Source organism: Ceratotherium simum, chromosome 6 (assembly GCF_057802395.1).
Source record: "Ceratotherium simum simum isolate JZ-2026a chromosome 6, ASM5780239v1, whole genome shotgun sequence".
In the NCBI taxonomy this organism is placed as follows: Eukaryota; Metazoa; Chordata; class Mammalia; order Perissodactyla; family Rhinocerotidae; genus Ceratotherium; species Ceratotherium simum.
Window position 1 is genome coordinate 9,628,312 of NC_141905.1, and position 23,925 is coordinate 9,652,236.

Sequence of the window (23,925 nt, forward strand, 5' to 3'; positions counted from 1 at the left end):
AGGTGTCTCTGCGGGCGCGAGGCCGGGGGCGGGGGGAAGCCGGGGCTCCGAGGCTGCGCGGAGTCCGAGAACCTGGAAGCCGCCGCCCCCCTCTGAGCGCCGGGCTGGCCTTGAAGGAGGACTGCGGAGGGGGCCAGGCAGGGGGCCTGGCGGGGGGCCGGTTGTCCCCATTCTTCTGCCTCCCCAGAAGCCGTGTTCCTCGTCCTGCGCGAGAGAGGCGGCCGGAGGAGGCTGGGGCTCCGGCGCTAGCGGGGACGGGCGCGGAGGGAACAGCGGTTTGTGACGTGGCCCCGGAGCCCGTCCCGGCCGGGCCGCGCGTCGCCGGCGTGGGCCCGGGCGCGAGTGCAGCGCCTGCCGGTAAAGGGGCAGGTGATCTGGGTACGATGCAAGATATTCATCTGTGAAAGAATAACCTTTGGGGTCTTTTTCTGTATTAAATAGGGTAGTACCTATGAAATATGATAAGGACTCAATAAAGGTGAGCTGCTTTTATTATTCCAGGGTATGCTGTTCTTTTCATTATTGGCTCATTTCATCATCTGAATCATCATATCCATCCTTTGACTCGGTATTAACCACCTCCATTTTAATAAATACGAGCACCAAAGGTGCAGAGAGAGAAACTGGTTTACTCAGCATTAGCAGGTGGGATTTAACTTCTCACTTGTTTTACCCTGTAGTTCATACTGTTTCCCACACTACAATCCACGGTCTTGGGTTGTATTTCAGTACAGTAATTGTCCCTGAGCACCACTGGGACGTAATTGTGGAGTGTAGTCGACCTAATCTTACCATGTAGAGCTCTATTTCCAGAAATTCTTGAGGCTTCCTCAGAACCCTTGTGTCAAAAGGTTAAGGCCCTTCCTGCATTCTCTGACCTCTATTTTCAGAGGACTGTTAATACATGTAAATTGAAAACTTAGGTTGAGCCCCGAATTTTAAGTTTTACTGGTGAAGCTGGGAATCCTTTCCCCACCAGAGGCTAGTTTCTGGAGAGAGAAATGGGGCAGACGTTTTTAAAAGATGAAAACTGCAATTTCATCTATGCTCCATGTTATGAAAGGGATATCCTAACGCCTCTGATTGGCTGTGTATCTGGGCTCATTAATTAGGCATTTTGTAAGCACCAGGCCAGCTGGAAGTGGTTTCTGCTGCATTTGAGAAGGACCTTAGCATTATAGCACCTAGTTACCTTTTGCTCCCTACATGAAGTGCTTGTTTTGGGATTATGGTGCCAAATTGTTATTTTAGAAGTTACATTTGTGTCACTGTCAACAGATTACATGGCCATGTCAGAATTCATCAAGGCCTAATTAAATTTTACACTAGGCCCAGCACAAGGGTGGAGGGGACAGTGAATTCCAGGGTACTGTCTGGATTTGTGGCACTGGGTAAAGACTCATAGGATCAGAATGGTACATGAAAGGTGGTTCAAAATTACCTAATTCCTCCTCATGTTAAAGATAATAGCTTTGAAACTAAGATAGTCACTAGATTTGTTATTAGCAGAGCCTAGCATAGAACCGAAGTCTCCAGGTCCACTATACCATATGCAAGTCAAAACAAAGTTCTTGGAGAAGTGATTTTTGAGAATGCAATTTAGGGAGAATAACTTTCTTATTTTTGAGAGCTTTGAAGACTTTCTAACCTTATGGGGTTTATAATATTAATTGGAAAAATCGTTATGTAACATTTTCCATATCAATAAATATTTCTCTGAAACATCATTTGTAATGCCAGCATAGGGTTCCATATTTTGGATATATATTATGTACCTTGCTTAACTAATCTGCTATTATTTGATGTTTAAGTTTTCAATTCTTTTGTGTTATTTAGTAAATGGACACATAATTTTCAAAAGAGCCAATAGGAAAGAAATGTTTGTATTCACTCAAAAATGTCCCAGGTTCATCAAGATTATATCAGAGTCACCAATGGACAGGTGGGTACTCCTTTATCATGGTCCTTCCTATTCCTTCTCATGGCTCAAAGGAACATTTTCCCCAAAGTTTATCTTTTACTAAAATGTGCTATGGAAATTTCTCACAGGTGATTCCTGAGCTGTAAGATAAGGTCTCTTATGACTTCTGTCTTCCAACTTTCCCTGTTCTGGCTTCATTGTTTCTGTCCTTTCCCAAAAGCAGCAGAAAATGAACAAATTCCGGGTAAGTCATTTAGCCCTTACTTTGTTTCACTGTGTGTGTGTGTGTGTGTGTGTGTGTGTATTTTCAGTGAGTTTTATGAAAGAGAGCCCATATATTAAATTAGAAAAGTGGAAATAGTTAAAAGTCACCTTCAGGGAAAATACTGTTTGAGTAACACAGCAGTTCCAAAGTGTGGTCTGCAGACCCCTGGGAACCCCAGGACCTTTTGAAGGGGTCTGTGAGGTCAGCAAATAATACTAAGATGCCTATTGCGTTTTACACTGTTGACATTTGCATGGATGGTGTAAAAGCAATGGTGAATAGATTGGCATGAATCAAGACAGTGACACCAATGACATTGTATTCCTCTGTAATGTACTCACTAAAAAACTGCCACCTTAAGGATATCCTTGATGAAACAGTGGAAAAAAATGTTATTAAATCTTGACCTTTGAATACACTTTTTTTTTAATATTCATTGTGATGAAATGGGAAGTTCACATAGAGTACCTTTGCTGCCTACTGAAGTATGGTGCTTGGCTGTCTTGAGGAAAAGCACTTGTATGATTGTTTGATTTGTGAGCTCCCCTAGTCACTTTTTTCATAGAATACTATTTTTACTTGAAAGAGCAACTGGCAGACAAAATATGATTATTCAGATGGGAATTTAACAACCATTTTCTCAAAAATGAGTGAAATAAGGGCTGGCCTGGTGGCATAGTGGTTAAGTTCGTACACTCTGCTTCAGTGGCCCAGGGTTCGCGCATTCAGATCCCGGTCTCGGACCCACGCACTGCTTATCAAGCCATGCTGTGGCGGCGTGCCACATAGAAAGTAGAGGAAGATGGGTACAGATGTTAGCCCAGGGCCAATCTTACTCAGCAAAAAGAGCAGGATTGGCAACAGATGTTAGCTTAGGGCTAATCTTCCTCAAAAAGGAAAAAAAAAAAAGAATGAAGTGAAGTGACCCTGTCACTTCAAGGAAAATAACCATCAGTATTTGTTGCCAATGTTAAAAGTTGAGCTTTTAAGTAAAAATTAGAATTTTGGAAAACTTGTATTCTCCACTGTGAAGTTGACAACTTGTAAAACTTAAAGAGTTTTCTGATGAGACTGGTGAGGATACTACAAACATGATACATTTTTTAGTATTATGTATATATATATCGACATTTTTTATATTATATAATAAAATGTGTCAACATTTGAGTACTATTTCTGATGTATGTTCTCAGAGGCAAACTCAAGTAGTTTAAGAGGACAGAGTGGTACAGAGAAGTGAGGAATAGGGAATAAGTTGGTTAGGAAATGCTACTCTAAAAGGCAATATTTGAGGAATGTCCTGAACTAAATGAGAGAGGGAGCCAAGTAGAAATCTGGGGGAAGAGCATTCTAGATTGGAGGAACACCAAATACATACACCCTGAGGCATATTCAGGCATATTCAGAAACAGTATTCAGGTCATTGAAGCTAGGGGAGAATGGTAAGAGGTCAGATCTAAAAGGTAGAGGGGCTAGAATATGTAGGACCATTGTAGGCTATTTTAAAACACTGAATTTTTATTTATTGGTTCCTTTAAAAATTATACTTTATACAACCAAAGGAATGTACATAATGTCTGTGTATAATTTAGGATATTGATTAAGTAAACATCAGTGTATCTCCTATCTGGCTTAAGAAATGAAAATTACTAGTACTTTTGAAGCCCCTGTGTGCCCCTCCTTAATCTCATCCCACCATTACCCAGAGAAAATGAATCCTGCATTCTATGGGAACCATTTCTTTGCTTTTTTACTTTAATTTTTTTAAACAAAACAGCATATGTGGCAATTAATTAAATGCCCAGCCGTTTGGTAAGCACCTGACGTAGTCTGTCTTACATAATCCTCACAGCCAACTTTTGAAGTATTATTATTACCATATCATAAATTTTCAGTGTGGACATTATCTGTTATTAATTAAAAATCACAGCCTTTGGACATGATGGTGGAGAGAAAGAGGCTCTAGAAGGTGGGAGAAACAACGTAGGAGGAAGCTCAAAAAATTTAACCTATTCTCCAGTTCTGCTTCAGTCAGTCTTGAACGTATTTATATCTTCTATGTGGAATTCTCCTTATCTAGAGTACATTCACGGGTGGCACATGATGTTTTCCCTGCCTAATGCTCTGTAACTAATTGCTGAATGGTCAGTCTGAGACAGCAGAAATGGCTGGTGAGCCTTGCTGCTTTTTGAAGTTTGAGAGTAATCGTCACTACCAGCTCTTGGAAAAGTTTATTTTATGCAGATACTGGATTTTTTTGTTTGTTCATAGCCATTTTGGCCAGATTAGAAGATCTCTTTTTTATTCCTTTTTGTATCTCTCAAGTTCTATTGGTATAAATTTATTCTGTTTGAAAACATCTTTATAGTTATTGTTTTTATTCTGCTTGCTTGTTTGTTTTAGTGAGGGTTTGGTGGTGGAAAATTCTGTTTTGTTTATCTGAACTACTCATGAAGAACTTTTTCACTATGTATAGAAATCTTGGTTGACAGTTCTTATCTTTTAAAACATTGCAAAGCACTCACTGTCTTCTTCTTACTGATGCTATTGAAAATTCACCTGTTAATCTGTCAGACCTTTGAAGGCAGTTTGTCTGTTTTGGGCTAGCTGCTTTTAAGATATCTTTTTCTCTAGTATGTTGATGTGCAGACTTCTCTTTATCCTAATGAGATTTATTGTACTTCCTTTGGGTTGAGTGTTTGAGTGTTACGTTGTATCTCCTTTGTTGACTTTTAAGCTCTACCTTTTTGTGTTATTTTGTTTATTGCTTAGTCTGGAGATTACAATGTGCACCATTAACTTATCACAGTGTTTTAAAATAATATATTTCTTCATGAACAATATAATAAATTTGCATCAATATAATCCTGCTTATACCCTTTCCACCCATGTAGTCCTTGTCTTATATCTCACTTCTATATGTATTTTTAACCCCAAATCATTGTTATTTTTGCTTTCAACAGTATTAATCTTTTAATTTCTCTATTTTTTGTGTGTGTGAGGAAGATCAGCGCTGAGCTAACATCCATGCTAATCCTCCTCTTTTTGCTGAGGAAGACCAGCTCTGAGCTAACATCTATTGTCAGTCCTCCTCCTTTTTTCCCCCCAAAGCCCCAGTAGATAGTTGTATGTCATAGTTGCACATCCTTCTAGTTGCTGTATGTGGGACACGGCCTCAGCATGGCCAGACAAGCGGTGCGTCGGTGTGCGCCCGGGATCCGAACCCGGGCCACCAGTAGCGAAGTGCGCGCACTTAACCGCTAAGCCAGGGGGCCGGCCCAACAGTATTAATCTTTTAAAGAAACTTAAGTATGTGTATGTGTGTTTGTGTAAATAAAATAGTCTTTTATGTTTATGTACGTATCTGTGCTTTGGGTGCTCTTTATTCCTTCCTAGAGGTCTGGGATTCTTTCTGATATCTTGTCCCTTCAGTCTAAGCAACTTATTTTGTCATTTAATGTAGCTCAGGACTGATGGTGACAAATTCACTTGATTTGTCTTTCTGAAAATGTCTTTATTTCACCTTGATTTTTGAAGGATATTTTTGCTGGATATAGAACTCTATGTCAAGAGTTTTCTTTGTTTCTGTATTTTTAGGATGTCTTTGTCTTCTGGCTTCTGTTGTTTCTAATGAGAAGCCAGTCTTCATCTTATTGTTATTCACCTGAACATAATATGTCTTTTTCCTCTGGTTGTGCTTAGGATTTTCATTTTATCTTTAGTTTTCAACAGTTAGACTGACGTGCATAAGTGTGGTTTGTTTTGCATTTATCCCTCTTGAAGGATGATAAAGATTTGTGAGTTGTTGCCTTTTATTATTTTGGAAAATTCTTGGACATGGACTCTTCAAGTATTTTCTTTGCCCCATTTTCTTTTTGTCTTTTTTTTTTTTTTTGTGAGGAAGATCAGCTCTGAGCTAACATCCATGCCAATCCTCCTCTTTTTGCTGAGCAAGACTGGCCCTGGGCTAACATCTGTGCCCATCTTCCTCTACTTTATATGGGATGCCGCCACAGCATGGCTTGACAAGCAGTGCGTCGTTGCACGCCCGGGATCCGAACCCAGGCTGCCAGCAGCGATGTGCGCGCACTTAACCACTGTGCCACAGGGCCAGCCCCTCTTTTTTTCTTTCTAAAATTCCAATTACACAAATGTTGGACTGTGTACATATTGTCCCAAATGTCTCATTTAGTTTTGGGGGGGGGGGGGTTTGTCCTTTAGTTTGGATATTTCTATTGAACTGACTTTTTGCAAGTTCATGGTTTCCTTCCTCTGTCAATTCTCTTCATTCATAAGCCCACAAAATTCACTTCTGATAGTGTATCTTTTAATTCTAAAAATTCCTGTTTTTTTCTTTTTGTTTTTCTTTCGCTGCTAAGATTCCCATCCTTTCATTTATATTGTTTATTTTTTCACTAGGTCATTTAACATTTTTATTATAATTACTTTCAAGACCTTGTCTGTTAATCTCAAGAGGTAATCTGTGGGTCTGCTTCAGTAGGCTTCTTTCTTCAATGTAAGTCAAAATTTTCTGCTTCTTTCCATGTCTCATAATAGTTTATTATGTGCTAGACACTGTAAAAGTACACTAGAGATTGAAGTAAATAATACCTCCAGAAAAAGCATCCCTTCCTCTGACTGGTTGTTAAGTCAGTCTGATACATAGTTGAGCTGACCCTGGGCTTTAGTTAGATTCAGTTCACTACTGGCTTCAAATGATTTGAGGGCCAGAGCAAAGCTTTCCCTTCAGCAGGGCTTGGGATCTGAGCACCACCGACACTCCATTGATGGGCTTTATAGCTTAGCCACCAGCTTTTCTTTTGGGTGACTGATGAGTTCCTGCCTGTAGAGCTTTCATCACCTGAGACATCTCTCTCTTCCTGCCCTGGTGCTCTGCTGCCAGCCTTTGGAGGGTTGTTGCCATGCACCCAGTAAAGGCCTATGGGGAGAAAATGGTGGATATTAGTATTTCAGAGCATCCATATCTCTTATGGAGCTTCCTATTTGGTTCCAGGAACTGCTTCCCCAACATACAATAAACTGACCACTTTGAGACATTTGATTGGAAGTAAAAAAAAGTCTGGCAGATACCAGGCTTCTATTTGGGGACCTCTTGAATATGAAACCCCCACTCAGTCACCAGGTAATATCAAAAGGCAATTTGGTGTTGACTTGCTTTGTGACTGGGGTTCTTAGGGATTCTAATACATCACACAAGCCCATAAGCAAACATTGTTTGTTAAAAGTTGGAGAGGTTCCTTCTCTCCCCTACTTGCCTCTAGAATGAAAGTAGTTGTGGTTTTATTTTCTCTTCTGAAGTATTCATCTCTTCTGAAGTTTTTCCTTCGTTCATCTTTGGATTTCAGATCTCTGAAAGAGTTCAGAAAACTTACAGTTTTCTAGGTTAGCAGCTTGTTCTCATTGTTAGGGTGAAGTCAACTTCTCTTTTGCTTTGCTGCATTCTATTCAGAACTAGTTTTTTATCCTTATTCTAGAGCTGCTAGCTCTAAGCTGCTTTCTGCTCTGCATGTTTGCCCTGGCTATGAAATTTGAAAATGCCCTGAAAAATCTAAGAGGAGGTTAGGACTCATCCCAGTGAATTTCTCTTTTTACTAGGATCTTGATCTCTCAAATTCTGGTGCCTATGTTAATATTTGATGATTTCGTACAGCTATTTTTAGTGTGTTTTGGGAGTTTTGTTTTTTGCTTTTGATTGATTGATTGACGGCTGGGATTTGCCCTGAGCAAACCTCTGTCTGTTGCCAATCTTCCTCTCTTTTTGTTTCTTCACCTCCCCAAAGCCCCAGTACATAGTTGTATATTCTAGTTGTAAGTCCTTCTAGTTCTTCTATGTGAGCCACTGCCACAGCATGGCTACTGACAGATGAATTGTGTAGTTCAATGCCTGGGAACCAAACCTGGGCCACCAAAGTGGAGCATGCCAAACTTTAACCACTAGGCCATCAGGGCTGGCTCTTATTTATTTTTTAATTGTGACAAAATATACATAACCAAATTTTACCATTTTAACCATTTTCAACTGTATAGTTTGGTGGCATTAAGTACATTCACATTGTGGTGCAACCATCGCCACCATCCCAGAACTTTTTTCATCTTACAAAACTAAAACTCTACCCATTAAACAATAACTCCCTATTCTGCCTTCCCCCATCCTCTGGGAACCGCCATTCTACTTTCTGTCTCTATGAATCTGACTACGCTAGGTACCTTATATAAGTGGAATCATACAGTGTCCTTTTGTCCTTTTTAGCTGGCTTATTTCACTCAGCATAATGTCTTCAGGGTTCATCCAGTGTTGTAGCATGTCAGAGGATTTCCTCCCTTTTAAATGCTGAATAATATCCCATTATTTGTATATACCACATTTTTTTATCCATTCATCCATCAGTGGACACTTGGGTTGCCTGCACCTTGTGGTTATTGTGAAGAATGCTGCTTTAAACATTGGTGTACAAGTACCTGTCTGAGTCCTTGCTTTGAATTGTTTTGGATATATAACTAGGAGTGGAATTGCTGGATCATATGGTAATTCTATGTTTAATTTTTTGAGGAACTGCCAGACTATTTTCCACAGTGGCTGCACCATTTTACATTCCCACTAGCAACGCATAAGAGTTCCAATGTCTCCATATCCTTGCCAATATTTGATATTTTCTTTTTTTTTTTCCAGAATAGCTATCTTAGTGAGTGTGAAGTAGTTTTGTTTTATGCTGTATTGTTATTTATTTTTTAACTTATAGCAAAATTCACTCTTTTTGGGTGTCCATTTCAGTTAGTTTTGACACATGCATAAAGGCATGTAATCACCACAGTCAAGATAGAGAACAGTTTCATCACCACAAAATTCCGTTGGCTCCCTCTTTGTTGTCCCTCCACCACTAATTCCTAGCAGTCACCAATTTATTCTTCATCCCTATAATTTTCCCTTTTCTTGAATGTTATATAAATTGAATCATATAGTATGTATTTGTGTTTTTTTTTTTTGGTGAGGAAGATTAGCCCTGAGCTAACATCTGTTGCCAATCCTCCTCTTTTTGCTGAGGAAGATTGGCCCTGGGCTAACATCCATGCCCATCTTCCTCCACTTTATATGTGGGACGCCTGCCACAGCGTGGCTCGATAAGCGGTGTGTGGGTCTGCGACCGAGATCTGAACTCGCGAACCCTGGGCCACAAAAGCAGAGTGTGGGAACTTAACCACTATGCCACGGGGCCAGCCCCTAGTATGTAGTTTTTTGAGATTACCTGCTTTCATTTGGCATAACGCATTTGAGATTCGATCATGTTCTTTATGTGTCAATAGTTTGTTCTTTTTTGTTGCTAAATAGTATTCAGTTATAAGTATGTACCTCATTTATTTATTCATTCAACAACTGAAAAACATTTGGGTTGTTTCTCATTTTTTGGCAATTATGAAAAGAGCTGTTACAAACATTCATGTTCAGATTTTAGTGTGTATACAGATTTTCATTCTTTTGGGTAAATGCCTAGGCATATGCTTGCTGGGTCATATTGTAAGTATTATGATTAACTTTACGAGAAGCTGCCACACTTTTTTCCAGAGTAAGCTGTACTATTTTGTCTTCCTACCACAACATAGCAGAGTTCCACTTGCTTCACATTCTTGTCAGCACTTGGTATTGTCAGTTTTTTTTAAAGTCATATTGATAGGTGTACAGTGGTATCTTATTATGGTTTTTTTTTGTGTGTGTGTGAGGAAAATCAGCCCTGTGCTAACATCTGCCAATCCTCCTCTTTTTTTGCTGAGGAAGACTGGCCCTGGGCTAACATCCGTGCCCATCTTCCTCCACTTTATATGAGACGCCGCCACAGCATGGTTTGCCAAGCGGTGCGTCAGTGCGCGCCCGGGATCCAAACTGGCAAACCCTGGGCCACCGCAGCAGAGCACATGCACTTAACCACTTGCGCCACCGGGCCAGCCCCTTATTATGGTTTTAATTTGCATTTTCCTAATGACTAACGATATTGAAAATCTTTTGATGTGCTTATCTCTATCTGTCTATCTTTTGTAAATGTGTTCGGATTTTTTGTCCATTTTTAAATTGGGTTAGTTTCTTATTGAATTTCGAGAGTTCTTTATATGTTCTGGATACAAGTGTTTTGTTAGATTTGTGATTTTCAAATATTTTCCCACTATTTGTGGCTATTCTTGTCACTTACTTAACAGTGTCTTTCACAGAGCAAATTTTGATGAACTCCAAATTTTTTCTTTTTAGTTTCTTTTGGTGTCATGTCTAAAAAGTCTTTTCTTAACTCAAGGTCACAAAGACTTTTTTCTGTCTTCTAAAAATTTTGTAGTTTTACATTTTGTATTTATGTCTATAATTCATTTTAGGTTGATTTTTTTGTATAAAGTATAAGTTACTTGCTGAGGTTCAGTTTTTGTGTATAGATGCCCATTTTTTCCAGTGAAATTATTGAAAAGCAAATGTATATATGTTACCTTAATATGTATTAGTTTAACATATATATGGATAGATACAGAAATAATTATAGATATATGTATATACATAAGTTAATATACATACATATATGTACTATGTGCTACGAGGGCCAATAAGCAGTGTGACACCCCAGTAGCAATGAGCACACCCAGCACACAGATCTTGATTTCTAAATACCATTCTCCAATAAAAGGAACTAGAATTCTACAGAGAAATAATTGATTCTAGGACTGAGTCAAGGGAAATACAAAATAACCCCAGGGCATTTTGTCTTATCAGAAAATAATGAAGTGCTCAAAAACAAGTGATGGGGACAGGTCAAAATGGACACAGGAGCCAACCTGAAACAGCTTCTCATGGGCAAAGCTGGAGCAATTTGAGCAACAAAATAAGTAACACAGTATTGGATTCTAACCCAAAACATTAAATATTTGAGGCCATATTGATATAAATAAATGGTTGAATAAATAAATAGGTGGAGAGAAGAGAGAACTCCTCTTTATGAAGAATTCCAAATAATATATGTAGATAGTACCCCCTCTTGAGGGGGGGCTTATTCCTCCCTCCTTGAGTATAGGCTGGACTTAGTGATTTACTTACAGAACAGAGTACGACAAAGAAACATAGTTACTTTACAGTGTAGAAAACTGGCAAACACTATCTTGACAGAATGATCCAGGTTAACATCACCAGTGACATCATGCACCCCCGATACACTGTGATGAGAAAGGGTCTTTGCTGTTCTCCCCTAAAACCTATAATCTCAGTCTAATCAAGAGGAAAAACATCACAAAAACCCAAATTAAAGGGCATTCTAAAACGTGTCTGATTAGTACTCCTCAAAATTGTCCAGGTCATAAAAAACAAGGAAAGACTGTCACGGAGCAGAAGAGACTAAGGAGATGTGACAGCTAAATGCAGTATAGTATCCTGAATTAGATCATGGAAGAGAAAAAAGGACATTAAAGGAAGGACTGGTGAAATTCAAGTAAAGTCTGGAGTTTAGTTAATAGTCCATTTGTTCCAGCACTATTTTTTGAAAAGACTGTCTTTTATCCACTGAATTTGCCTTTGAACCATTATCAAAATTGTATGTATAGTTCAGTTGGACACTATTTTGTTCTATTGACCTGTATATTTAACTTTGCTAATAAAACACTCTCAATTACTATAGCTTTTCCATAAGTCTTGAAATCAGATAGTGGATTTGCTGATATTTTGTTGAGGATTTTTGCATCTATAACCATGAGAGATATTGGATGGTAGTCAATATGTTAGTAAATGTTTAATGATCAGATTTTGGGGAATGGGAGAGAAACCTGGTTTGTACTGATTACCAGTTTCTGTGGTATGAATACTACCACCATAGCTAATTTCTTTTTTTTTATTGAGGTAAATTGACATATAACATTAGTTTCAGGTGTACAACATAATGATTCAATATTTGTATACATTGCAAAATGATCACACAATAAGTCTAGTTAACATCTGTCAACATAGGTCCAAAATTATTTTTTTTGTGATGAGAACTTTTAAGATCTCTCTTAGCAACTTTCAAATATGCAATACAGTATTATTAACTATAGTCACGATGCTGTACATTACATCCCCATGACTTATTTATTTTATAACTGGAAGTTTGTGCTTTTTGACTCCCTTCATCCATTTTGCCCAGCTCCCACCCTCTGCCTCTGGCAACCAGCAGTCTATTCTCTGTATCTATGAGCTTGGTTTTCTTTTCTTTTTTTTTAGATTCCACATATAAGTGAGATCATATGGCATTTGTCTTTTTCTGTCTGATTTATTTCAGTTAGTGTAATGCCCTCAAGGTCCATGCTCCGTGGCTAATTTCAAGCTACAACATGATGTCAACCAATGCCTAAAAATTTAACAATCAGCACTCCTGATCTGGTACAAACTGGTGCCAGCCACTACTGTAGTTTTCTTTTCTGGTAATGTTTTTGGTTAGGTTCGGGTATCAGGGTCATGTTGGCCTCAAATGAAATGAGTTGAGAATGGTTCTGTCCTCTTTGTTTTATGGAAGAGATTGCATATAATTGGTATTGTTTTTGCCTTTAATAATTGGTAGAATTCATCAGTGAAACCATCTAGGCCTGGAGTTTTGTTAGAAGGTTTTGTTTGGTTGTCTGTTTTAAATGAAGTGAAATTCACATAATATAATATTGACCATTTCAAAGTGCACAATTGGCTGGCATTTAGTACCTTCACAATGTCATAGAACTACTACAACATCTAGTTCCAAAACATTTTCACCATTCCAAAAGAAAACCCCGTACCCATTAAGCAGTCACTTCCTGGTCCCTCTCCCCCTAGCCTCTGGCTATTACCAATCTACTTTCTGTCTCTGTTCATTTACCTATTCTGAATATTTCATATAAATGGAATTATATAGTATGTGACCTTTTCTGTCTGGCTTCTTTCACTTAGCATAATGTTTTCCAAAGTCATCCACCTTGTAGCATCTATCAATACTTCCTTCATTTTTATGGCTAAATAATATTCCATTGTATATATATACCACAATTTGTTTATCCATTCATCCATTGATGGACATCTGGGTGGTTTTCACTTTTTTGGCTATTGTGAATAGTGCTGCTGTGAACTTTCAAGTACCAATATTTGAGTACCTGTTTTCAATTCTTTTGGGTCTATATCTAGAAGTGGAATTGCTAGGTTGTAGGGTAATTCTGTGTTTAACTTTTTGAGGAACTACCAAACTTTCCACCACAGCTGTACCATTTTACATTCCCACCAGCAGTGTACAAGGGTTCCAATTTCTCCACATCCTCCCTATCACCTGTTATTTTCCATTTTTTAACACTTTTGTAAAAGTGAATGTGAAGTGGTATCACTGTGGTTTTGATTTGCATTTCCCTAAAGACTAATGATGTTGAACATCTTTTCATGTGCTTTTAGACATTTGTATATATTCTTTGGAGAAATGTCTATTCAGGTTCTTTGCCCATTTGCTAACTGGATTGTTTGTCGTCTTGTTATTGAATTGTAAGTATATTTTATATATTCTGGATTGTACACCTTTATCAGATAGATGCCTTGCAAATATTATATTCCATTCTGTGTGTTGTCTTTTCCCTATTTTGGTAGTGTCCTATGATAAGTAAAGGCTTTACATTTTGATAAAGTCCAATTTATTTTTCTTTTGTTGCTTGTGCTTTTGGTGTCATATCTAGAATGCATTGCCAAATTTAAGGTAGAGAGACTTACCCCTGTGTTTTCTTCTGAGTTTTATGGTTTTAGCTCTTATATTAGGTCATTGATCTATTCTGAGTTAATTTTTGTATATAGGGTGAGGTAGAGGTCCAGTTTCATTCTTATGCATGTGGATATCCAGTTATGCCAGTATCATTTGTTGAAGAAATTATTCTTTCCCCATTGAATTGTCTTGGCTTCCTTTTTGAAAATCAAGTAGTCATAGATGTATGGGTTTATTTCTAGATTCTCAATTCCTTCCCATTGGACAATATGTTTCTCCTTATGCCAGTACCACTGTGTTTTGATTACTGTAGCTTTGTAGTAAAATTTGAAATTGGGAAGTGTGAGTCCTCTTCCAATTTTGTTTTGGCTGTTAGGGACTCCTTGCAATTCCATATGAATTCGAGAATGGGCTTTTCATTTCTTTGCAAAAGCCATTGGGATTTTGATAGGGATTGCAATGAATCTATAGATTCCTTTGGGTAGTATTATTACCTGAACTATACTAAGTCTTACAGTCTGTGAACACAGAGTGTCATTTCTTTTATATAGGTCTTTAATTCTTTCAGCAATGTTTTGCAGTTTTCAGCATACCAGTCTTACACTTCCTTGAGTAAATTTATTCCTAGGTATTTTATTCTTTTTGATGCTACCTTAAATGGAATTGTCTTAATTTCTTTTTTGAATTTTCATTGAAGTTTCATTCACAACTTATTTTTGTGGGTCGATCTTATATTCTGCAACTTGCTGACTTTTTTTATTAGCTTTATTAGTTTTTGTTGTGGATTCTTTGGGATATTCTATATGAAGATTCATGTCATCTGCAAATAGAGATATTTTTATTTTTCCCTTTCCAATTTGTATGCCTTTATATCTTCTTCTTGTCTAATTGCTCTGGCTAGAACTTCTAGTACAGTGTTGAATAGAAGTGGCAAAAGCAGGCATCCTTGTCTTGTTCCTAGTTACAGGGAGAAATTTTTCAATTCTTTCGCTATTGAATATGCTATGAGCTGGGGGAGGATGGGGATTAAAAATGCTGTTTCTCATGTTAAGGAAGTTCCCTTCTATTCCTAGTTGACTGAGTGTTTTTATGATGAAGTGGTGTTGAATTCTGTCAAATGCTTTTCCTGCATCAATTAAAATGATCATCTACTTTTTTCCTGTGTTCTAATATGTAATTGATTGACTTTTGTATGTCAAACCACCCTTGCATCCCTGGGATAAATCACACAAGGTCATGTTGTATAATCTATTTTTTATTTTGCCAGATTTGATTTGCTAGTGATTGGTTAAGGATTTTTATCTTTATATTCATAAAAGATATTGGTCTGCTGTTTTCTTATCCTTTGATGTTTTGTCAGGCTTTTGTATCACAGTAATACTGGCCTCATTTAATGAGTTAGAAAGTGTTCCCACCTCTGCCTTTTTTGTTGTTGGAAGGTGTTTTATTAATGATTCAATCTCTTCTTATAGATCTGTTCAGATTTTCTGTTTCTTCTTTAGTCAGTTTTGGTAGTTTGTGTGTTTCTAAGAATTTGTCCATTTTCTCTAGATTATCTAATTTTTTGTTGTACCATTATTCATAGAATTCTTCTATAATACTTTTTATTTCTGAAAGGTCAGTAGCAATGTCCCTTCTTTCATTTCTGATTTTAGTTATTTGTGTCTTCTCTCTTTTTGTAGTCATTCTAGCTAAAAGTTTGTCAATTTTTTCAAAGAACTAATCTTTAGTTTTGTTGATCTCTCTATTGTCTTTCTATTCTCTATTTTGTTTATCTCCACTCTAAATTTTTATTATTTCCTCTCTGCTAGCTTTAGGTTTAGTTTATTCTTTTTTTTTCTAGTTTCTTACGGTATAAGGTTAGGTTATAGATTTGAGATCTATCTTTCTTTCTTTTTGACGAGGAAGGTTATCCCTGAGCTAACATCTATTGCCAGTCCTCCTCTTTTTGCTGAGGAAGATTAGCCCTGAGCTAACATCCGTGCCCATCTTCCTCTACTTTATATGTGGGACGCCTGCCACAGCATGGCTTGATAAGTGGTGCGTAGGTCTGTGCCTGGGATCTGAACCCGCAAACCCCAGGCCCCCAAAGTGGAGCATGCAAACTTAACCACTACACCACCAGGCCAGCCCTTTTTTTCTTTTTTAATGTAGGTATTTACTACTATAAATTTCCCTCTAAGCACTGACTTCCTTGCATCCCATCAGTTTTGGTATACTTTATTTTTCATTTTCATTCTTCTCTAAGTGTTTTCTAATTTCCCTCGTGGTTTTTCTTTGACCCCTTGGTTAAGAGTGTATTCCATTTCCACACTTTTTGTGAATTTTCCATTTTTCCTTCTGTTATTGATTTCTACCTTCATTCCTTTGTGGTTGGAGAAGATACATTGAATGATTTCAGTCTTTAAATTTATTGAGATTTGATTTGTGGCCTAACATATGATCTGGGAGAAATGTTCCATACATACTTGAGAAGAATGTGTATTCTCCTGTTGTTGGGTGGTGTGTTCTATGTAAGTCTGTTAGATCTAGTTGGTTTACAGTGGTAAGACCTCTATTTTCCTATTGATCTCCTATCTAGATGTTCTATCCATTACTCAAAGTGAGCTATTGTAGTCTCCAACTATTATTTTAGAACTGTCTCTCTTTCAATTCTGTCATTTTTTACTTTATATATTTTGGGACTCTGCTGTATATATGTCTGTAAATGTTATATCTCCTGATGAATTATCCCTTTTATCAATATATAATGTCCTTCTTTTTCTCTTGTTTCAATTTCTTACTTATGGCCTCTTTTGTCTGATATTAAAATAGTCAGCCTACCTCTCTTTTGATTACTATTTTCATGAAATATCATTTTCCATCCTTCACGTTCAAGCTTTGTGTGTCTTTGGATCTAAAGTGAGTCTTATGTTCGTTCAGGTCGTGTTTTTATTATCCATCCTGCCAATCTCCACCTTTATCATATTTAAAGTGATTTCTGCTAATGAAGGACTGACTTCTGCAATTTATTTTCTATATGCCTTATTTTGTTTCCCTTAATTCCTCCAAGATTGCCTTCTTTTTTGTGTTTGATTAATTTTTTCTAGTGTACCATTTTGATTTACGCTGTATTTCCTTTTCTGTATTCTTTAAGTTATTTTGTAGTGGTTACCCTGGGGATTACAATTATCATCCCTAATTTATAATAATTTAGTTTGAATTGATACCAACTTAGCTTCATTAGCATACATAAACTGCTGATATATAGATCCATTTTTCCCCTCTTTATATTGTTGTTGTACAAATTACATCTTTTTATGTTGTGTGCCTGTTAACATAGATTTATAGTTACTGTTTTATGCATTTGTCTCTTAAGTCATATAGGAAATAAAAAGTGGTTATATCCCCAAAATACAATAATACAGGCTTTTATATTTACCTATGTAGTTACCTTTACCTGTGTTCTTCATGTGGTCTCTAATTAGTGTCTAGTGTCCTTTCATTTCAGACTGAAGGACTCCCTTTAGCATTTCTTGTAGGGCAGGTCTTTTAGCAACAAACTCTCTCAGCTTTTATCTTGGAGTGTCTTTTAATTTCTCTTGCATTGATGAAGGGTAATTTTACTAGATATAGAATTCTTGGTTGACAGTTTTTTTCTTGCAGCACTTTAATATGTCACCATATTGCCTTCTGGCCTCCATGGTTTTTACTGAGAGATCTGCTTTAATCTTATTGAGGATCTTGCTGCTTTTAAGATTCTTTGTCTCTGGCTTTTGACAATTTGATTATAATATGTTGGGTTTGGAACTCTTTGAGTTTATCCTTTCTGGAGTTCATTGTTCTTCCTGTGTGTATAGATTTATTCTAGCATCAAATTGGAAAGTTTTGGCCATTATTTCTTCAAATATTATTTCTGTCCCCTTCCCTGTCTCTTCTCCTTCTAAGACTCCAAATTTGCTTCTGTTGGTATGCTTAATGGTGTCCCACAGGTCCATTAGGCTCTGTTCATCTTTTCTTCATTCTTTTTTCTTTCTGCTCCTCAGACTGGATCATTTCAATTGTCTTATCTTCAATTTTACAAATTCTTCTGTGTATTCAAATCTGCTGTTGATCCTTTGTAGTGAATTTTGAATTTCAGTTACTGTACCTTTGAGCTCCATAATTTTTTTAGTTCCTTTTTATAACTTCTGTCTCTATTGATATTCTTTATTTGTTCCTACATTGTTCTCTTAGTTTCCTTTAGTTCTTTGTCCAGGTTTCCTTTAGCTCTTTGAGCATACTTATGAGAGTTGATTTAAATTGTTTGTCTAGTAAATCTAATGTCTGGACTATCTCAGGGATGATTCTAGTCAATTTCTTTTTTTTTCCTGTGAATGGGCCATACTTAATTGTTTACTCGTATGCCTTTTAATTTTTGGTTAAAATCTGGATATTTTGAATATTATAATGTGGTTACTCTGGAAATCAGATTAGCCACCTCCCCAGGGTTTGCCGTTGTTGCTTGCTGAAGGCTGTGGTTCTTCATTTGTTTACTTTCCAAACTGGTTTTTCAAAGACTGTATTCCTTGTCATTTGTGGTCACTGCCATTTCTGTTCCATTGTCTCAGCAGTCAGCCAGTGATCTGACAGAGATTTCCTTTAACTTCTGAAACCAAAAAGAAAAATACTCGTTCAGTATTTGTAGATTGGCTCTAAGCTGGGGCACTCTTTCTATACTTAGCCAGGCTGCCTATACTTCTGCCTTAACCTTCACCTCTTGCTTGTGAAGAGTCCTAAAATCAGCCAGAGTGCAAGCCTGGTGTCCGTTCAGGTGTTTTCTGCACATGTGTGCAGCCCTGGGCATGCACATTGCTCTCTGGATTCCCTGGTTTATACACTGTAGTCCTTCAAAGCTCTTATTCTACCTAGCCTCTTCCTCCTCAGCTTCCTCCTTCCTGGGCATTTGGAGGTGTCTGTTGCTTGCCCCAGATCTCTTGCCTCACATGGCTGTGGATAGTATATGTCTTTAAATGCCTTTAATTGAGCCTGGCTCAGGAAGCCATTCCAGCCCTAGAGGGGCAAAACAAAGGCAAGGCTCTGCATTTGTCCACTAGGAAACCACCAGACAAAATTCATAGCAGTTTTTTGAGAACAAGGCCTGTGTTGTCCTGCCCTGGCACAACAAGGTGCACCAAGAATGTGGGCCTTGTCTTTATTGCCCCCACTGAACTGGGGCAAAGGGGATGGTGGGTGGGTAAGCAAAAATGCCACAATGCTTTCTTCAAATTTAGCAGCCTCTTTCTTAAGTACCTCACTGGTTGTTCCAAGCTTTTGATTAGATTCTAGAGTTCTGAAAAAGTTGACTGTCAGTTTTTGCCAGCTTTTAATGGTTACCTCAGTGGAGGAACCAATTCTTGAAGCTCTCTACTATACCATTTCTCATGACATCACTCATCTTGAAAGGTTTTTAATTGCAAATTCAGTTTATTTAATAGATGTAGGACTATTCAGCTTAGGTATTTCTTCCTGAGTGAGTTTTGGTAGTTTGTTTTTTTCAAGGAATTGGTCCATTTCATCTAAGTTGTCAAATTTATAGGCATAGAATTGTTCATAGTATTCCCTTATTATCTTTTTAATGTTTGTAAGGTTTGTGGTAATTGTCCCCATTTTCATTCCTAATATTGTTAACTTCTGTTTTCTGTTTTTTTGGTCATTCTAGATATAGCTTTATCAATTTTCTTGATCTTTCAGAGAACCAGCTTTGATTGTTATCACTAAACAAAGTGCTTAACTATTATACCAAATATTTGGCAGTTTTCCAGAAAACTCTGTTATTCATTTATAGTTCAAATTGGCTATGGTCAGAGAATTATTTTGTATGATTTCAATTATTTTAAGTTTAAGATTTATTTTCTGGGCAGAAAATGGTCTCTCAGTGAGTATTCCATGAAAAGATGTAAGCAATTTGTTAACATATTTATAAGTGTCGTGGAAGGGCAATGTAATTATTTACTATACAGGATAGTCTTCCTTTTCACTGTCTCTGTAAGCAATCCATTTTAACTTGCACAGCTTCCTATTATGGCTATACCAGAAATGAGTTCTTATTAGTCTCTTAACTCTGTTAGCTGTTATTTCTGGTTTACCACCTGCTTTTCTTTCTTGATTTCTTTTAAGTATATTGTAGTGCTTTGCAAAATAGGTGCATACTTTGTATGCTTTTAAAATCTTTATGTTTATGAAAACATCTGTTTTTTTTTTCTTATCCTTGAATGAAAATTTGGCAGGGCATGGAATTTTAGGTTCAAAAGCTTTTCCATTAGAACTTTGTGGGCATTCCTTCTTTGTCTTTTAGTATTTGGTTCTGTATAGGAAAAGTCACATCAGTTTTATTCTTATTCTCTTAGATATTATTCTTTTGTGTGTCGGGTTTTTTTTTTTCTTCTTTTTGGTGAGGAAGATTAGCCCTGAGCTAACATCCATGCCAATCTTCCTCTACTTTATATGTGGGACGCCTGCCACAGCATGGCTTGATATGCAGTGTGTAGGTCTGCACTTGGGGTCCGAACCTGCAAACCCCGGGCCACTGAAGCGGAGCATGCAAACTTAACCACTATGCCACTGGGCCGGCCCCTCTTAGATATTCTTTTAATTGCTAAAGTGATGCTGCTATACCATAAGAAAATAGTACTTGTAACTACAGTTGTGTGTCACTTAATGACAGGGATATGTCCTGAGAAATGTGTCATGAGGTGATTTCATCATTGTGTGAACATGATAGAGTGTACTTACACAAACCTCATTGGTGTAACCTACTACACACCTAGGCGATATGGTACTAATCTTATGGGACCACTGTTGTATATGTGGTCCATCATTGGTCGAAATGTCATTATGTGGCAGACGGCTGTATTTCATCAGCAGTTTGGCTTTTAAAAAAAAATCCATATGTATTACAAAGGAATAAAATGTGTGTGTGTGTAACAGTTTTGTGTTTCTCTTTTTGGCTATATTGTGCCCATATTCAGAGCCCCCATATTAGTTCCTCTGCTTTATGTGGTGAGCTCTTCTCAACAGCTTTTGCTGAGGATACTTTTGCTGCTGTATGCTCTTTGTTAAAAAGAAAGCAAGGAATCATATAAGCTCGACTTTGATTAATTTCTGTGCCAAATCAGTGTCTACTGTCCATGTCCAGTTCCAGCCCTCTGACTCTGAGCATAGACATTTTCCTGAGCTCTCTGTTAGGACGTGTGTCCAAAAGCTGGATTCTCTTATATGATCTTATGGTCTAGATCTTCCGAAAATTTCTCAGATTGTCTTGCTTACTGATTACAGCTTTCACTGTTTTGCTGTGCTTTTATTGAGTTATTCTAACTTGGACTTTTTACATTTGAATTTTGAACCAGAACTGTCCATTATTTGTGAATCTTTCTTTCTTTGGTTTCCTAAACACTCTCCTCCTGGCCTACTCTTATATTTAGAGAAGTTTGTCAGGCTTTGTGGTCTTGGCCTAATTTTTCCTACCATCCTCTCAAATATTTCTGCTCTCACAGATTCTTCTTTTTGGATTCTTCTAGAACTCTATTTTTTCATATATATGAAAATATTATTTGTGGAAATTTACTTATATGTATATCTGCCAAATTGACAGTTCCAGCTATATGTTCTACAGTCACTTCAAGTACAACATGAACAAAATTCAACTCATTGTCTCCTTCTGCCCAACTTATTCTTTTTCTTATTTTCCCATTTTCTTTTATGGATTTCCTAGTTGCCATAGAATAATGTTAGTTGGTAAAATACAGATGTTTCCATACACCATAACCTACTCCTACTGTATAGCTAGGAGACAGGAAACTTCAATTAACATATAAGTTGGGAGATCATTATCAAAAGAGCAGAAGTAGCTTGGCGCTCACTCCAGAGCAGGAAGTCAGGAGAGTAGAGATGGTGATGTCGTAGCTGTACAAGAACTAAGGGTAAGTAGGCACCCTGCCAGATGCAGAGGCTTTCACCCTAATTGGAGAAAGATGGAGAAGAGGTCTGAGACCTGTGGTATCCAAGCACTGGCACTGGGAACAGAAAAGAAGGGACTTAGAATGTGTCCAGGAACACAGGTGGCAGCTTGGAGCAGGCAACAACTCAGGAAAAGAAGGAATCCCTGTGTGCTTAGTGAAGCAAATAAGAAAACAAGCAGCTGAAATCAGGTGTCCTAAAAAAAGAACACAGTATCAAAGAATCTAAAGACACTACCCACAATGGTGCTATTTTCTTCAAGAATGTGAACATACTACGCCAACAGAAGAGAGCTTTTGAACTAAGAACTAGAGTAAACTTTCACTCTTCCCCACCATAAAATCAACTTTTATCTTCATCTGATCATGAACAAAAAAGTTACTCAACATCCATACAATATTAATTTAAGCAGAAAATGTGATTTAACACTTTTTCAATTGATGTAAATATTCCTCCCCCAAACAAAAAGTAGAGGAAAACACAACTCTCCAAGATGAAGTAATTTCAGATAGGAAAGAACTTTAAGAATGAGAGGTTGAAGACTCACAATAGAAATGGAAAAGCAAATATAAAATATAGGTAAGTTAACTTAGGAAAAAAATAACAGAACAGAAAATCATCTCAGATACTAAAAGATTAAATTACAGTGCAGCTAACGGAGACGAAGTATGCATGAAAGTACAATACATAACACAGGAGAGGCATGGAAAGAGACCATGGTGTGGGGAAAAACAAGAATTGTCAAGGATTAGGAAGAGAGTAATAGAAATAGTAGAACGACAAAGTAGAATCCCTAAATAACAAAAACTAAAGAGTGGAAGAGAACTAATATTTAAAACTATAATCCAAGGAAACTTTCTATAAAGAAAAGAAAAACTGAGTCTACATATTGAACAGGCCCTCTGTGTGCCAGAGAGAATTGATCCAGAATGATAAACACCAAGAGAGAGTCTAATAAAACTACTAGACCCATTTAAAAGTATAGAAATAAAAGGCCCCTGAGTCTCAAGGAAAAAAAAAGACTCACTTGGCAAGGAAAGAAAATAAAATTGACATAATTCTTGTTAGCAACATATAAATATATAAAACAGGAGTTGTAGAACACTGTTTTCAAGAAAAAAGTGTGAGGCAAGAATTTCTATCTAGCCAAGATGTTCTTCCAGTGAAAATACTGCAATTCAGATTCTGTGGAATATAATAAAGCAATGATTGGAGGAAATTTCATAGCTTTAAATAGTTCTATCAATAAAAATGAAAGAATGAAAATAATTAGCATTATGGCTCTAGCCATTACCAAACCATAAAGACACTGAGGGAGTTACTCTCCCCCTTTCTCTCAGTAGTTATTAATTTCCAATTAATTACAAAGTTATGCTTCTTTCCCCCACTGCTTCTACTTTAATGTACGTATTTATTGCCCACGTCTCTTAATTTTCTAACACTCCATCTTTCTGATGTGCCATTTGCCCCTTCTACTTTAGAGTTTTCTTCTCAATTACTACCGTACTCATATAACTGTAGTGCTTACATCTATCTCTTCAGTGCCTCCCCATTATCTAAATTTGCATCTACAAAGTCAAGGGGTGGATATCCCAAAGACGTATAAGACAGTCCACATAGTGTCAAATAACAGAATATCTATTCTTGTCTGTCTTTCATATAAATACAAAAAAAGAAATAAAACTTGTCAATTTTTATTTTTTTATGTATTTTTTTATTTTTTATTATTATTTTTTTTTGGTGAGGGAGATCAGCCCTGAGCTAACATCCATCACCAATCCTCCTCTTTTTGCTGAGGAAGATTGGCCCCTGTGCTAACATCCGTACCCATCTTCCTCTACTTTAATATGGGATGCCGCCACAGCATGGCTTGACAAGTGGTGCGTCGATGCACACCTGGTATCCGAACCCCGGGCCGCCGCAGTGGAGCACGTGCACTTAACCACTACACCACCAGGCCGGCCCCATCAATTTTTAATAAACAGACTAATAGATGTAAATATATGATATATTAATAAGCAGACGTCAATTAAGGGGATATG

At 37.3% G+C, this 23,925-nt stretch overlaps 1 protein-coding gene across 2 annotated transcripts in view; it reads left to right on the forward strand.

Annotated features, from left to right (window-relative positions):
* ZNF25 (zinc finger protein 25) overlaps positions 1-23,925 on the forward strand; it is a 31,607-nt gene that overhangs the window by 123 nt on the left and 7,559 nt on the right. The window contains exons 1-2 of one of the 2 annotated variants that reach the window (XM_014788985.2): positions 9-1,942; positions 2,050-2,165. In XM_014788985.2, coding sequence (XP_014644471.1) covers positions 2,151-2,165 — 15 coding nt within the window. In that variant the 5' untranslated portion in view covers positions 9-1,942; positions 2,050-2,150. Of the gene's footprint in view, positions 1-8; positions 1,943-2,049; positions 2,166-23,925 lie in introns of those variants that run through there. The other variant, XM_087431857.1, reaches the window with a different exon arrangement.